At 47.5% G+C, this 17139-nt stretch overlaps 1 protein-coding gene across 1 annotated transcript in view; it reads right to left on the bottom strand.

The window, feature by feature from the left end:
* The window catches only part of KIF5C (kinesin family member 5C), a 169640-nt gene that overhangs the window by 22773 nt on the left and 129728 nt on the right, over window positions 1-17139 (bottom strand). Inside the window, exons 17-22 of the mRNA XM_059054322.2 lie at window positions 13613-13730; window positions 11173-11249; window positions 10066-10175; window positions 8119-8220; window positions 7669-7729; window positions 2239-2310 (exon numbers count right to left, since the gene is read on the bottom strand). Coding sequence (XP_058910305.1) covers window positions 2239-2310; window positions 7669-7729; window positions 8119-8220; window positions 10066-10175; window positions 11173-11249; window positions 13613-13730 — 540 coding nt within the window. The remainder of the gene's footprint in view (window positions 1-2238; window positions 2311-7668; window positions 7730-8118; window positions 8221-10065; window positions 10176-11172; window positions 11250-13612; window positions 13731-17139) is intronic.

Here is a 17139-nt window from a genome sequence, read left to right as displayed (position 1 = left end):
AAAATAATAATAAGCCCAAGACCCAAATTTCATTTCAAACATCACAAGTGAGATAACAAGTCATCAAGCTGTGGGAAAGTGTCTGTGGTCCCACTGGGAAGTCTCAATGGCCTCTGCTTGTCCCTTCCGCTTCCAATTCCATGAAATTACTTAATGAATCTATCTCAGACTAGTCACGGCAGCTGCGTGCTGTGCTGGATCAACTCTCGAAATTTATCAGATCTTGAGATTGATAAAAACACTGTTCTCCCAGCACTGCCACGCCGAGTGGCCAGATAAGTTGGGAAATACATGTAGAAACACATCCTGGAGTCCAAAAATGGCAAAGCACGCTTGCTTTGTCTCATTATAGGAGAGATCATCACCCTTCTCCTTCTGAGACGTGATGTCTATATGAGCATCTCAAACCTGTCTCTTTGATCTAAATCCGGGGTTCTCAAACCCAGAAGAGGATTTGTTAAAACTCAGATTGCTGGGCCCTACCCTCGTCTCTGAGTCAGTGGATCCAGGGTGGGTCTGAGAATGTGCACCTCTAGCAAGTTCCCGGATGATGCTAGTGCTGCTGGCCAGGTGGCCACACTTTGAGAACCACTGGTCTGGGAATAGGTTCTTCCTAGAGAGTTTTATATCGTGAAGTCAGGGAAGTCTGATCCCAAGCTCTGCACCCTCCTCGGAACACCTCCTCTTCCCTCTGACTGAGCCGTTTTGGTTCTTGTCATAACCCCTCTAGTCTCTGTCTCCATCACCTCTGCTCTGGCCTCTCTCTCCTCCCTGGTCCAGGTCCTCCAGTCATTTCTATTTTGATGATGGTGATCACTGCCTACCTGCCCGACCAGTGCCACCTTGAAACCTCCCATCATTCTCCACCCTCTTTCCTTGTTTTTATTTCCAGGCCTCCAAACTCACTAGAATCGTGCTGTCAGGTGCCACGACAAATCCGTGCTCTGACCCTCAGCTGGACACTTCCACACAGCTCAGAATCCTTTTGTTCACCCCCAGCAAATCCCCCACAGCTGTCTGAGCCTCCTCTAGTCTCTGTGGGCTTCCCATTCTCTTCCTTCTGCTGCATTGAGCACCTTCTTCTCCACATTAACTGAGAAGGTCAGAGTCTTCAGATGTATCTCTTCCCACCCTCATATATTTCCCTACGAATGTCTCCATCTTGGCTTCTCCACGTCTCCTGTCTGGGAAAGTGGGCCCTTTCCATCTCCCAAGCCTAATACATTCCCCTATACTGTCCATTCTGTCTTCTCAGATCCGACTCCATCAGTCACCTTCTATATTTTTTTTTATAATATATTTCATCCCTCTTCCTTGGCTCCTTCACACAAGACCCCCACGCACACACTTTTCTTAAATATACCTCCGTCCATTCTGTCATACCTCTGGGTACGCCCACGGCTCCTCATCCATCACTTTCAGTTATCTTTAAAGCTTAGCCCCCCTTGCTGTTTCCCCCTCCCCTCCCCCCTCCTGAAACCTCTGCTAGCTGCTCCGGGGGTTCGCCATTCAGTGACTCCCAAGATCACTGTCACCGTGTGTGGCACAGGGACCAAAGAACCTCAGACTCACGAGTCACACAGACCTGGAGTACAATCCCATCTCTGGCTCTCCCCAGCTGTGTGATCTCGGGAGGTCACGTAACCTCTGAGCCCATCTCCACAGCTGCCAAACAGAACACTAAGAACCACTTACATGGCTCCTGGGGAGAGCAAACAAGACGCCGGCTGTTAAAGCGCTTCGTACACTCCGACCTGGCCCCTCCTGGTCTCTTAACAAGCAAAGATGAGGCTCTAGCAGCCCCTGACTTGCACGTTCCTGACATTGTTCACCAGGCTTCAGGGCCACGCTGCCTGATGAGACCCCTCTGGGTTTTCCCTGCATCACTCAAGAGGTTCTCACACTGCGGCCAGATAAATATGTGTTCATTTGAAAGGATACTGGGTTGGCCAAAAAAGTTCGTTCGGGTTTTTCCATAAAATGTTACGGGATAAACCCGAACAAACTTCTCTGGCCAACCCAATAACTTCCTTTTACTAAGAAGGAAAAATCAGATGGAAAAATGTTTCCAAGTATTTTTTCCCCCTCCGGCACATCCTTCTAATCACATTCTCTGGCATGAAGTAATTAATTTTTAAGCATAACCAGCCCCGATTTAAGCAAGTGATACTTCAACTGAAAATGATTCATTCTGGCCAACTTTTCTTCTCAGTCCCATTCACACAAACTAGAACTCACTTTTTTAACCCGGGCGGTCAGATCCTGGACGAAGAGTTTACGGAGGTTGTGCAGAGTCTGTAGTTCTCGAGACTGGAAGAGAAGATTGTTAAAATGCCACTTAAATGACGGAACACGCTGAATTTATGACACAGCTGGCACCAGACCATCAACCCCAGACATCTCCATAAATCTCTGTAAGCCAACCATCGAGGCCATGGGGCTCCCCACTGCCTCCGACCTGCCCACCACTCATATCCTCCCTCTCCACCTGGCATCTTCCCAGGGGCACCCCAAGGTTCAGAGACTGAGAACTCAAACTATGAAGTGTAAACTAGAACAAAGCTTGCTCGTTTGCTGTGTTTTAAATGGAACCCTTTTTTCCCTTCAACCACAAAAATTCGAAAGTTTTCTCATAAAAATTCCTGGAGGGCTGTGTTGTACCAAAATGGACTTTCTTTCCTCTAACTTATTGTGTACATGTTATACAAAATGCCAACAAATTTAAATGAAAAGTTAGCCACAGTTTCTCCCACCCTAACTGACCGATATTTTTCATGTTTCCACACCCCTCTGGGCGTGGTCCATATGCTCCTTTGCTTTACATCACTGAGCTTATGGACTTTCCACCTGGGTGACCCTGGGCAACTTATCTAACCTTTCTGTCCCTCAGCTTTCTTTTTTCTTTTTCTTTTTTTGCAGTACGCGGGCCTCTCACTGCCGTGGCCCCTCCCACCGCGGAGCACAGGCTCCGGACGCGCAGGCTCGGCGGCCATGGCTCACGGGCCCAGCCGCTCCGCGGCATCTGGGATCTTCCCAGACCGGGGCACGAACCCGTGTCCCCTGCATCGGCAGGCGGACTCTCAACCGCTGCGCCACCAGGCAAGCCCCTCAGCTTTCTTATTTGTAACATGAGGATAAAAATAGTAGTTGCCTCATAGTTGTTGCTATCAAGCTTCAATGAGATGATCCTTATAAAACTCTTACAACCGCTTCTGGCACATAGTAAGCATTCAATAAATATTAGCTAGTATTAATGTATTGATGCATCATATTTGACAGCCATATCTTCATTAGACTTTTACTGCTTCCTTTGGTGGTTGTTATAACTTTCATGAAATTAACTTCTTGGGGGCATTTTTTTTCTTCATTTTGGAGTCTTTTCTACTAATGAACCCTTAGGAATTAGATTGCTAAGACAAAGGTCTAAGTCAAATCTGGTGACCTCTGTTAACAAAACCAGAAAACCAAAATATTTCCTTCCATTTAAGTCTCCGTGTATTTACCACAGGACATATGACTAGTACCCTTAAGAATATTTTCCCATAAGGAGAGAAATACACTCGCATTTATGTTTTTCAATTTGTCTAAATTGACCTACTCTAACACAGAATGTCAAGGGATGGAGCTCACACAAGCTCACAGAAAAAAGGAAGAAACAGGCTCTAAAGCCATGGAAATAATAAGTTTCTTGGAATAAAGGTTTGCTTGTTAATTTAAGGTCATATTGCTGGGTCCAATTCCATAATTGTGTTGAAATAAAAAGCACCTGAAGTCAATTGATTCCTCAGATGAGGCAAATTACTTTCTGCAGGAGGCCAAGCGGGCCTGCTGTTAGGAACGCCGTGCACGCAGTGCGTGCCCAGGTCTGAGCCACCGGCCGGCAGGTGCAGGGGGGCTGCTCCGAGCTCTCAGTGATGTAGCTGTGCTGCCTGTGCCCCTGCCCGAGGGAGCTCGGCCTCAGCCCCCTGCTCTGCGAGCTCTCTCTCCCGCTTCAGGGATTTCATTACTGACTGAACTATAATCACAGTAAATACTTCACATGAAAAACGCCACCACCCTGCAGGGACATGAGACGAGAAGACCCGGGTGTCTTGTCAAAGGGCCAGGCAATTCTTCCAGGCCGAGCACCAAATAATCCAGAGTCTGGAGTTTAGCGACTTTCTCTCATTATTGTTTGTTTTTAGGTAACTTCAATAAACAGTTTAGGAGGGGCAGTTCAAGACCTTGGAAACAATTGATAAGTTGCACATGAATGCCTGCATAACCCCATTTTGGCTTCCTGGGGCAATGAATTTTCCTCCATCATATCCATTATCATTCCTTCACCCACCCCGATTCCCTTCCCTTGTGAAGTAAGTCACAAGCCTTTCCTGGCACGGACGCTGCCCGCTGTGTAAAAGCTCAGGACTCAGCTTCCTGTCACAGGGGACAGCGAGGGTGGGACCAGAGAGGTGGGGACACAAGGCCCATCAATGCAGCAGGAGGAGAGGTCCAGCCCCAGAGCCCACACAAAGTGTCCTATTAAAGCCAGATGTCTGCCTGGGACCCCAGAGACGTCCCCACCGGCTGGTTGGCCTTTCCCAACGTCGCCCCCTGGAGTGGGCTTCACAGACCCCAACCCCTGGGTGGCAGGTCCCACCCCAGCCCTGTCCAGACAGTCCAGGAGGCAGAGCAGGCCTAGAGCTAAGGAGGGCTCAGGAAGGGTCAGCCAAGGACAGCAGGCCTGCCCCTGAGGAACACTGACAGCTTGGGGAGGATGTGATGGAAGGATAAGTAAAAACACCCACGTCTGGAATGGCACAGACCGAGGGGTTCCACTTTGGGAATTGAAAGCGTGTGTGTGCGTGATGTGTGTGGATGGGCAGTGAGGGCTGCAGAGGGGACGTGGGAGGCTGTGTTAGTGGGTCCGTCCACGTGTGAGGAACCAAGTGTGTTGTGTGAGCATGTGTGTGTGGTAGGGGGGCCGGGGAGGATGGATGTGAGGATGGGAACATAGGTGAGTGGGCAGCGGCGGGGGGAGGCGGGGGAGGTAGAACCAGCGGAGGAGGCTAGTGAGGAAAATGTGTTGTTAAAAATGTATTCAGTGGGGCTTCCCTGGTGGCGCAGTGGTTAAGAATCCGTCTGCCAATGCAGGGGACACGGGTTCAAGCCCTGGTCCAGGAAGATCCCACATGCAGTGGAGCAACTAGGTCTGTGCGCCACAGCTACTGAGCCTGCATGCTGCAACTGCTGAAGCCTGTGTGCCTGGAGCCCGTGCTCCGCAACAAGAGAGGCACCACAATGAGAAGCCTGCGCACTGCGGTGAGGAGTGGCCCCCACTTGCCGCAACTAGAGAAATCTGCGTGCAGCAACGAAGACCCAACACAGCCCAAAATATAAATAAATAAATAAATAAGAATGTATTCAGTGGACTTCCCTGGCGGTCCAGTGATTAGGGCTCTGTGCTTCCACTGCAGGGGGCATGGGTTCGATCCCTGGTCAAGGAACTAAGATCCCACAAGCCGCTCAGTGCGGCCAAAACAAAACAAAACAAAAAAACACTTGAAAGGGCAAAAGAACATGTTCATGAGTGAGTGTGAAAGACAGAAAGCTTGTGAGTCTGGGAGAGTCAGCACGTGGGGTGAGTGTGTGTGAGTGAATGAGCAGAAGTGTGAGTGTGCCAGTGAGAAAGTGTGGATGGTCACTAATGAGTGTGAATGTGTGTGTCAGCGTGTTATGGGGTGTGCTGGGTGAGTGTGTAAGAATTTGTGAGTGGGGCTTCCCTGGTGGCGCAGTGGTTGGGAGTGCGCCTGCCGATGCAGGGGACACGGGTTCGTGCCCCGGTCCGGGAAGATCCCACATGCCGCGGAGAGGCTGGGCCCGTGAGCCACGGCCGCTGAGCCTGCGCATCTGGAGCCTGCGCGCCGCAACGGGAGAGGCCACAGCGGTGAGAGGCCTGCGTACCGCAAAAAAAAAAAAAGAATCTGAGTGGATGAACACAGGCGTGAGAATGTGAATGTGAGGGCCTGTGGGTGTGAAGATGTGTGTGTGAGAAAGAATAAGTGATTGTGCCCGAGTGCGGGTGAGGCCGTGAGAGACAGAGAGGTGGAGAGTGAGCTTCTGGGTGTGGGCATGGAAGGTGTGTATGCTGGGTGAGAGTGTGCATGAGAGAGTGCAAGGGTGTAAAGGGAGAAAAGATACTGAAATATTGATATCTGGCTGGTGGGAATACAGTGACATTTTAATGTACAATATATTTCTGAATTGTTATAATTATCTGTGATTATGGGTACCACTTCTCCAGGAAAACAGACGTGGAGAAAGCAACTTCATGGCTTCCTTTCCGGCTCCCCTCCAGCCGCCCTGTCCACCGTCTTCTCCACCAGGCTCAAAAGGCCCAACTTCCTGTGAACAGTCATCCTACTTCTGTCCTGAATGGCTTGTACCCTCCGAGCCCACACCTGGCTTTGAAGAGCAGCTAACACTGGCCCAGGGGCCATAGTGCAGCCTTGGGTCCAGCCCCGATCAACCACTTGCCTCCAGTCTGGGGTCACCGAGTTCTGGGATTCAGGCTCAGTCCCACATAAATTCACATGACATGGGAATGAAATCAAAATGCATAACTGTATCTAAACAATAGTTTCTCTCTGTTGTCATGTCATGTGAAATGACTTGACACGTTTTCACCAAATTGAGAGACTATGTGGGGTGTCTGTCTTCAAACACAGGCTGCGTGGCATTTTAAAAAGCTCTTGAGAGCCCTCGGGGCCAGGCAGCTACCCCCCAGGGCAACTGAGACAGAAGTTGACCAGAGGAGACAAACCCAATGAAAGGACAGAGAAAACTAACCAGGATCTCAGATGGTGAGCCCTTCTTCCAAAGGGAAGTAGATCTGTCACTCTTCCGCCCCAAACCCTGCAGGTCCCAAGGCCCTACCTGGCCTGCACCTCCTCTGGCCTTGACCTCTCTGTGCCTACCTCCTGCCCTCCCCGCTTCTCTTGGTCACATACACGTTGATCTCCCTGTTGTCCCCCAACATGCCTGCCATGAGCTGACCTCAGGGCCTTGGCACTGGCTGTTGCCTCTCCTGGAAGGCTCCTCCCCCAGACATCCCCATGGCTCCTTCTTTTACCTGCTTCAAGTTCCTGCTCAAATGTCACCTCCCAGTGGGGCCACCCCAAACCAGTACCCCTTGCACTTTCTATAACCATCTAATGGAGGTCATGATCTACATCCTTATTTCTCAATGTCTGTCTCCCCCAGGTGAAAGACAGCTTCACAAGGGCCAGCATCTTAACTCTGTTTTGTACTGATGCAACTCAAGCACCTAAAAGCATGCCAGCCCTCAGTAGGTGATCAATAAATATCCATTGATTGTTTCATGGAAGTAAGTCACAACATACAGAGGCTGTAAAATTGCAGGCACTGATTTGAGTTTAAATCTCAGTCAGGGCTCCATGGTTACAGTCTTAAGGATGGATGGATGGATGGATGGATGGATGGTTAGTCACTCTGTTAAGACCAGGAGAATAAATTCTACAGCTCTCATGTTTCCATAGGAAGTTTTATGTTTAAAATGATATTCAAGAAAGGCATGCACAAATAAAATTTTAGAAGAAACAAATTCAAAAGATCATAAACCAATCTGGTCTTTGAGACTAAAATGAGTTGGGAAACATGTCAACATACCACTGTCTCCTCCAGCCCTTTGAGGTCCTCTCTGGCTTGTTCTCTTTTATCATTGAGCAATCTAAAAAACAGAAAGGAACTGTGAACCACCAAAGGGGCATCAGAGATTCTCACAGATACCATGTGCATCTGCAGATAAGTCAACAAAACAAACCAACTCACCCAAATGGCCATGACCTATTTTTAAATTGGCCTGACCTAACCTGAATATTTGGGTATCTGAATCACCAAAGTAGACTTTTTAAGACTTTGCAGGGTGGTGGGGGGACTTCCCTGGCAGTCCAGTGGTTAAGACTCTGTACTTCCACTGCAGGGGGCATGGCTCCGGTCTCTGGTCCCTGGTCAGGGAACTAAGATCCCGCGTGCCGTGCAGTTGGCCAAAAAAAAAAAAAAAAAAAAAAACTTCGAGAGAATGAGAGAAAACAGAGGAAATATTTAAAGCACACTCACAAGAGCTTTTCCAGTTTCATTTCTCTCTCTTGGTCTTCTATTTTCAGCTTGTTATAATCAGAACTGAGCTTCTCCTGTTCCAGTTGCAGTTTCTGATTCAAACTGAAATGGAGAGGAAAAAGCAATACATTCCACATCAGCCTGAAATTCTGAGTCATGCTGCTAAAGACGTGGTTCTGTTCTAACCCCATTAGCGCTATGCAATAAAGGCGGCAATTCTGGAAGATTTGGAGGGATCAGAGAACAACCTCACAGCTTCCTCCCTGCCCAAGTGAAAACGAATTTCTGGGAACATCTAAGAGGCATGAAACATAAGGCTTTAATAATGTATTTATAGTTGGCTTGAGCAAGAGCTTTGGGAGGGAAAATAATGAGATGGGAAAGGGGCCGATATTTTAAAACAGAAAAACAGAGCCCAGTAAGAATTCTGCTTTTCTGCCCTACAGATGGTACATACGCACTCCCAGAACCTTATTTGGCCACTTTGACCTTCCCTTCCTCTCTGGTCTGATGCTCTGAAAACATCCCCTAAATCCAAATCCCTAGCTGACATAGGGACTATTCTGTTCTGTGAAGTCTTGGGGGCGAAAGGGGGCAGTGGTCAGAGAGGGGAAACACAAAGGAAGTCCAGGGGCTGTTGCAAAATAGAAACTCACCATCGGTTGGGGGTATTTGGTCACCATTTATATCAGCCCGGTCCTTATAAAACCTTTTCATACGGCCATGCCTACATGACTGTAGACAACAGATCATACACTCTCTGAAGGAAAACCCATGCGAAACGCAAAGGCCAAGGAAATGTCCCCACTTGTCAACGCACTCAGAGACCCTCCATCTCTCTCACCTTCCTTCCCTCCCCTCCCCTTCCAGTTGAACAATCTGAGGGTGATTCATGAGCATAACAAATAAGAGTCACACTTAAAGGGGAAAGCTAGACATAAGTGGGAGCATGGGGGTGGACCAAAAGAAGGGGAGAGGCGATGCTAAGTGCTTTCCTAGGTAGACTGTGCACAGAGCCCCATCACATCATTTACACTTTTGCTTTTAAAATGCAAATGTGCTGTGTGAGTAGCTCACGGACACTGAGAGAGAACTAAACTCCAACTCCAGTTTGATTCCTGTTTAGCAGTGTGACCCTAAGTAAATCATTTAATCTTGCTTCCCATACAGAAATGTTTCTTCATCTACAGAAACAGAGAGGAGGGAACCTTTAGTCTAGACCTGGGGTGGTGGGGAGGAGGAGGACAGGGGAAGAGGGTGTCAGTGGGTGGAAGTGTATTCAATATAATTGGTTTTCTTTGTTTTCCTATGTCTTTAATTTGGGGCATTTAAACACAGCCTGGGGACTTGTGTGGATGAGGCGGGAAAGTGAGAGAAGTGGGGAGGGGTGATTACTGAGCAGGGGGCTCTTCAGCAGCTACAACAGGAGAATGGCCTTGAGACCAGCTGCAATGCCCTCGAGCACAGAGAGACACACAACAGCACGGGTCCCTGAGTGAGCTCCTGCAAGCAGGTGGCTCTGGGGCGTGCAGTGTTCAGGTATGTGTTGGGCTGAGGCAGCGGTTGCTGACTGTCTTCTCTGGAGCATTTCTTAACCCATCAGAAACCCTGAGTCAGAACCAGTTCAGGTTTTGGGGGGATTTTTTTTCATCCTCTCACAGGAACAGCATCCCCACCTTCTGAGGTATGTGTCTGCCCAGCTGAATCACCAACGTGCCCCTGCTCCGCGGGGACCGGGCAGGGCAGCCGGGCCCGCCTGCCACCTGCCCACCAGAGCCCCCGGAGGCTCGGCTCCAGATGGGGCACAGACCGCAGAAGCATCACGTCCAGCTTGCTGAGGCACCAGGGCACAGCCCAGGGTCCATGTGGGGGGGAAAGCAGAGACCTCCGGGCTGGCCCAGGGGCCGTGTCTGCCCTAACGCCCCACGGGCCCCCAGGCCAACTCACTCCCGAATCTCATCGATGATTTTCTGCTTCTCCTCGATTTCATCTCGGAGCCTGGACAGCTGCTTCTGATGAGCTTCCCGGTGGCTCTCCATCTGCTGCTCCAGCGCCTTCTGCAACCCAGGCCGCAAGAAACGTATCAGCCGCTCTCTGGCTCTCAGCCAGCTCTGTGACAAAGCCCTTGTTCGCCGTCTCCTACCCCGTATCCCTCAGCTCTCGGATCCCCAAACCGGGGCCCTCAGAACCCACCGTGCTTTACAGGGACAACAAAACTCAAGGATCTGTTATAGAACTGAGTGGTCCCTACGGGCAAATTAGCCCATTCCACAAGCAAAGGGTCTCCCCCTGACCTTCTATAGCTCACCTGAGCCACGCGGCTTCTCTCGCCAGGTCAGTCAGAGGGCATGGACCTCTTACCACCTGGGTGACCTCAGACAAGCCATGGAAACCGTGGGAGTTGCACTTTCTCACCGTAAAATGTAGATAATTTCCCAGCCCTGCCCACTGCATGAATTTACAGTGCTAGTCAAAGGAGACCTTTCCACCAAAGTGATACAGAACGAGGAGAGGGGTTTGCCTAAAGCTAATCCAAAGTTCCACATTTTCTCCTCTCTCATTGTATCCACCTAAAAATCTTATTTCCCAATCATCTTTCCCACTTTTCCTTTTCGGTTTAAAATGTGACCAAAAATAAAGATCTCTATGTTTAAGATGAAAACTCAAATTTGGGCTGTTTCTTTAAAAGACAGAGGGGAGAGATGTTTCCTTCCATTCAAAGAAGGGACGACCATTTCTGCAGAAGTTATGCCGAGTGGCCCCACGCAGTGACTGGAAGGTGTGCTCTCTCCTTCCTGGTCATGAACGGGAAGAGAAATGTACCAACACAACATAACTACTATCTACAGACACCTCAGGATTCCTGGACACCTCCACCTCCATCTCATTGCTAAGCCAAGCCACGCTCTGCGAGCAGCTCTGATGCCCAGCCCCGGCCCCAACCCCCCTCCCTCCTACCCTGCCACACACATCTCTGAAGGAGTTGGATTTTCCTAGATCAAGGAAATCCAGTCCAAACACGTGCTGGGCTCCTGGAAGGGGCTGTGTACACACCTTCATTTCCTCAGCATCCTGCAGCCGGGTCAGATGTTCCTTTTCTTTATCCTGGAAGCTGACTTCATGCATTTTTTCTGTTTTGAATTTTAAATGATGATTTAAGATTTAACTGGCAGGACTCACACCCAAAAGTAAAAATTAGAAAACAAAAAAAGAATGGGGTGAAACATCAGCTTATCTTACCAATTACAACCATGGTATAAAGGAACGTGCCTCTGAAGGAGGACTTCTGGCCTTTTAAATCAAGGCAGATCTCTCCTGGGAGATTATCGAAGTCCTTCGGGGGCACTGGCGATTGGAGGGGAAGTGCTAACTTGGAGTGGTCACGCTGCAGCTGACCTAGCTCGGAGGACTGGTTCCCCGCCAGGCCTGGTGAGCTACTCCTGAGCAGCACACATAAACGTGCTTTGTCAACGATAATGCACTCTGAGAATATTAGTGGTGTTTGGATTCATGCCACCATTAGAGTTTTGGAAAGAGCTAATTTACCTCCCATGGGTATTCTCTAAGAATCTGGAGCAGGAAAACAATCTAAGGATAGGCACAAAGAAAATAGAAATATAAAATAACACTGTCCAGACTAAACAGGAAGGCCATGCCTCATACTGGGGGCAGGGCTGTTATGTGGCACACCTCTGGGAGGGAGGGACCAGTCCCATCCTATTCTTGGTCAGTGGCCCTCCCTGAGCACAGCTTGCGATAGGCAGCCCGAGGTGGAGGGAGCAAAAGCATTTCAGACAGTGACATTCAAGTCATTAAGTATTCTCTCTAGTCTGTTTCACTTTATTTCAGCTCTTCTTGCTTTGATTTCGTTTCCACTCAGTGGCACCACTGCAGAAGCCATTTACCAGAGGGAAAAGTTCTTTTCCATGTCAAGTTTTGGGTGGAGTATTCTGTTCCTAACACCCCTTATCACATAAAGAAAACCTTACAAGGTCAAAGCGGGGGTGAGTGTGCTCTCTTTCATTGTTAATTTACCTTGGCATTTGAAGCAAAATGTATTTACTGAGCAAATGACTATACGACAATAAAGGAAATTAAAAAGGATAGCATCATCGCCAATCCTATTACCCTATCAAAACCACTTTCTTTCAAATATTAATTTACAGGCCTTGGAACATAAGCATCTATTGATTTCTTTTTTTCTTTCTTTTTTTTTTTTTTTGCGGTACGCGGGCCTCTCACTGTTGTGGCCTCTCCCGTTGCGGAGCACAGGCTCCGGACGCGCAGGCTCAGTGGACACGGCTCACAGGCCCAGCCGCTCCGCGGCACGTGGGATCTTCCCGGACCAGGGCACGAACCCGTGTCCCCTGCATCGGCAGGCGGACTCTCAACCACTGCGCCACCAGGGAAGCCCATCTATTGATTTTTAAATTTTATAACCACAGTAAAGATGAAATTACATATTATGATGTTTAATCTAATGCATTGTAAGCACTGCTGCATGGCCTTCATGTACTTCATATCAAAGATGAAAAAAACTGTTCTTTTAAACAACATACCATAGTTCATTTAACTGTTGGGACATTTAGGTGGCTTCCTTTCCTTTTTTTTTTCACTAATATAAGTAATTCGGCAATGAATATATGAGATTTGAGGAGCAAAAGGTATGAGAAGTGTTGGAATTATTAATATGTATTTTCAAAATGCTTTCCAAAGGGACTCTACCAGTTTTCGTTGCAACTCATAATATGATCTGTGTGTTCCCGTTTCACCACAACACCTACATTCTTAATCCTGTTCTGGTTTCTACATTTCTAGTCATTTCTCTCAAATCTCTTCTATTTATTCACATTTATTGAGTGCTTCCTATGTGTTGGGCACTTCACTCCACAAAGGGGGTCAGGAGACTGCCTGGCAAAGGAAGAGCTTGTTCAAAGGATGGGGGATGCAGGTAAGCCATGGGTGCAAGTTCAGGCTTTATATTAAGAGCAACAGAACACCAGGGAAGGGTCAGAGGCCTGGGGTTGGACACGAGGCAGAACTTGATTTTGGAATCCTCCTTTGGAATACAGCACAGTGGTCGGCCTAGAGCAGGCTGGAGATGAGCTCCTCGGTGGATGGATGTGGCCACAATTCTTAACTAGGATTAAGGACAGCAACAGTGAAGACGGAGAAGAGCAGAACCAGAGAAGCACCTGGCAGGTCGAATGGACAGGCCTTGGGGACAGACTGGACGTAGGAGGTAAAGAAGGGAGAGGATTCTGACTTGGGCAGCAGGGTGGACTGAGGGAAAATGGGAAGAGGAGCAGATATGGGGTGGGGGCAGTCTTCTAGACGTTTCTCTCTCCCCCACCCCCCACCCAATTATGCCATTGTTTTCAGTAGACCTAGAAATGCTTTAGTTGAGCAAAATTAAACATCACGAGTCCAGCCAACTAGAGAGTGTCTGATTTAGGCTGAGAGTCAGGCGCCTGCAAAGTGGTCAGTTACTCACCTTGGGCTCGGAGCTTGGCCAGCTCTTCGCTGAGTGAGTCTTGGGACTCTTCCAGCTGCCTCCTCTTCTGTTCCATGTTCTGCATGTAGTCTGTCAGGGATTTGATCTTGGCTTCATGCTTTAAACAAGCAAACAGATCAAAGGGATCAGTGAATGACTGGCAAGTGGCCATCCTGGCTCGCCCAGGACTGTCTGATGGGACAACGCAAGAGAGGAGGAGTTCTTGAGTCCTTTGTTGGAGTCCCAGCACCCAAATGGTGCATATTCTACCCTCTGTTTGGGATCTGTCCTTTTTCTTCCATGTGCTTCTCTGCTTCGTTCCCCACACACCCACTCATGGCTGTGCCCTTCCTCACTGTCCTCTTAAGTGAGATACCAAAGCCCAAGCTGCTTTTCCCCCTTACAGAAAACAGTGCGCTGGAGAGAAAGGGACTGGGAAAATGTCAAGACTGAGAGCTTCGTTCTTTGAACCTGCATCTCTGGATTTCTTCTTTGGAACTCAATTATTATGTCTTTTCTTTTTCTGTCCCTCAGACACACCAATTCCTGTCTCGGGGACTTTGTATTTACATTTTCCTCTCCCTAGGAAGCTCTCCCCAACACCCTCCCAGACATGGTCCTGGCTGGATCCTTATCACTCAGGCCCCAACATTTTCTTATAGCACCTAACTTCTGCTTGATTTATCTTTTTTTCTACTTGTTAGCTCCATGAAAATAGAGAGTTAATAAATAATAATGGTGTGAATGAATGAATGAGAGCTCATGACTGAATAGGGACAGTAGTCACTTCTAGGCAGATGGAAATACGCAGACACTCCCCCCTGCAGTTCTACAGGGTTCAAATTTAGGCAGGAACACTCTGGAGACTGAGCTCTAATCTCATGAAATAACCTCTGGGAAATGGGACCCTGTTGGAGCAGTTGTTTTTGGTGACAAGGATGAGTGTAAACAAATGAGATAACAGCATTTTAGCTGGAAATATTTTGTCAGATTCCTTAGATCATGTCAGAAAATAAAGAGCCAAGACTTCTCTTACTTTTGAACCCCAGGCAGTTATGACTGAATCTTTGGCTTTATGTAAATTGTAGCAGAGTACAAAATAGCACCTAATGGAAAACTGTATTTGTTGCTAATGCAGAAAGCACTGTCTAACTAAAACCATCCTAATATTCTTGACTCCAATCTCATATACCCTGAGTAAGTGTCACTCTACGATCTGGGCAACTGTCCTGGGCCCTACGCTTTAGAGCACCTCACCTGGGCGGTCCTCTGGCTGCATCCCACTCCACTGAGCAAAGTTCACATGCCAAGGGAGCGTGCCCACCTGGAGCCCACATCCTCTTCTAGACCACAGTGAGTCTGGGAACCTAGAAACTCCTTTTACTCCAATGGCCCGAAGGCCACTCCCAGGACCAGCAGTGTGGCTCCCATCATCCATTTACACAGATTACAGCTGACACAGTTACACACTTCCATCACTTCACAGAACGTGCAGAAGGGACTCGACTTGGACACGGAGGCTGGTACGTCCAGATGGAAGGAGAGAGACTGGGCTGCAGGCCGCAGGGCCTCTGTCTGTGCTCTTGCCTTGGCCTCCAAATATTAGGGGCCTCCAGAAGCACATGCTCTCAGTGTAACAGGTGATCTGGAAATCAGACTTGAGGTGTACTGTGTCCTAATGTTTAGTGTTTTTCCTCTCAACTTTCACAAATTATAAAAATGTCAAACAGTAAAGCAAATACAGAGAAAGTAGTAGAAATTTCACCCATTAACCACTCTAATTTATTAACCATTTCCCCCTATATTCCTGGTCTTATCTATATGAATGCATATTTTACCAAGTTGCAAGGCACAGCATAGATCTGTAACTCAGCATTTTCATTTTTACTTACCTTTATATAATTATACTTTCCCAATGACTGGGTTTCATCAATTTTTTGTAAGAGCTGCATAAATCCTTCCATGTCACTTTATGTTATTAGTCTCTCAATAGATAGTTGCCTATTTTATTTAATTAAAATGAAAGTAATACTGCACTAAACATCTTCCATATAAATGCTAATATTTTTAATCAGGGAATGATAATACCATGTGAAATGAAAAATTTTCATTTTCATTATCAATGAAAAATGCTATAAGCGAAATTACTGGACCAAAGTATACTGACATTTTTATGGTTTTTGATTCCCAAGGTCCTTTCCAAAAGGACTGATCAAATTATACTTTTCTCAATAAATTTCACTATCACACACCAGCACTGAATAATCTCTTAAATATTAATACATCTTTGCTTATCATGTTATTTATAAAATGGAAATTTGATGTTTTAATTTGCATCCCTTAGATGATTAAGGTAGGAGACAAGGAGATGGTTCTATGATGACACATTCCTATGTTTAAAAACATACAGGATGACGTATGCTTTTGTCTGTTTCTCAGCACTGTGTGATACGCCATTCCATACTAGTATCTGTTTACCCCAAATGACTTTAGCTGTTTTAATGCCTGCACTACGGCAGGGAGCACACACACTGGACCCCTCACAGAAGCCTCAAGCCCAAACACCAAGCTCAGGTATCAGCGGCAGGTCAGAAACAAGGCTGCTATTTTCTGAAACCACCTTACTAAAATGAAAATACCCTTCTAATGGAAGAAGAGTAGCTTTACTCATTGAGAGAATGAAATATGCCCCAGGAGCCTGAAGATTCCTTCAAGGCTTTGAGTTCACACACAGTTTGGTTTGAGTCCCCGCTACACCTTTCACTGGTGATATGAGTTTGGACAGTATATTTAATCTTCCAAGTCTCATTTTCCTGATTTAAAAAAACAGGAACAATAATAAAACCTGCCCATCAGGAATTTTTGAAAGATCAAGTGAGAGAATGCACGTAAAGTGCTTAACATAGTATGTGATGTGTTGTAAGCACTCAGTAAAAGGTTAACTGCTACTACTATTAAAAACAGTAGTAGTGATGGTAGTTTCTGTTGTCCCATATTAAATTGGACCTGTGGTAGAGATTAAAAGACGAAAGAATGTTGACTTAGCTGGCAGGAGTTTTAGATGCCACCCAGTCTTATCCATTCATTACATATCTCTACCTATCCTACCTACCTACTTAGCTAGATAAAGATATATAGACACATCCTTTAAACAGGGACTGAAAGTAATCCATGTAATTCACACAACTAAACCTAGTCTTAAGAAATAAACCTGCAGGCTTCCCTGGTGGCGCAGTGGTTGAGAGTCCTCCTGCCGATGCAGGGGACACAGGTTCGTGCCCCGGTCCGGGAAGATCCCACATTCCGCGGAGCGGCTGGGCCCATGAGCCATGGCCGCTGAGCCTGCGCGTCCGGAGCCTGTGCTCCGCAACGGGAGAGGCTACCACAGTGAGAGGCCCGCGTACCGCAAAAAAAAGAAAGAAGCCTGGGCTGTCATTGCCTGGGAGGCCATGGACAAGTCTTTCGTAAAGCAAAGTCCATCAACTATCCCTGTTATGCACTATTGGCCCCAGTAAGAGCACGGAGGA

Source organism: Kogia breviceps, chromosome 2 (assembly GCF_026419965.1).
Source record: "Kogia breviceps isolate mKogBre1 chromosome 2, mKogBre1 haplotype 1, whole genome shotgun sequence".
Lineage (NCBI taxonomy): Eukaryota > Metazoa > Chordata > Mammalia > Artiodactyla > Physeteridae > Kogia > Kogia breviceps.
Note: the sequence above shows the minus strand (reverse complement) of the source record. Positions and strands in the feature narration are given on the sequence as shown.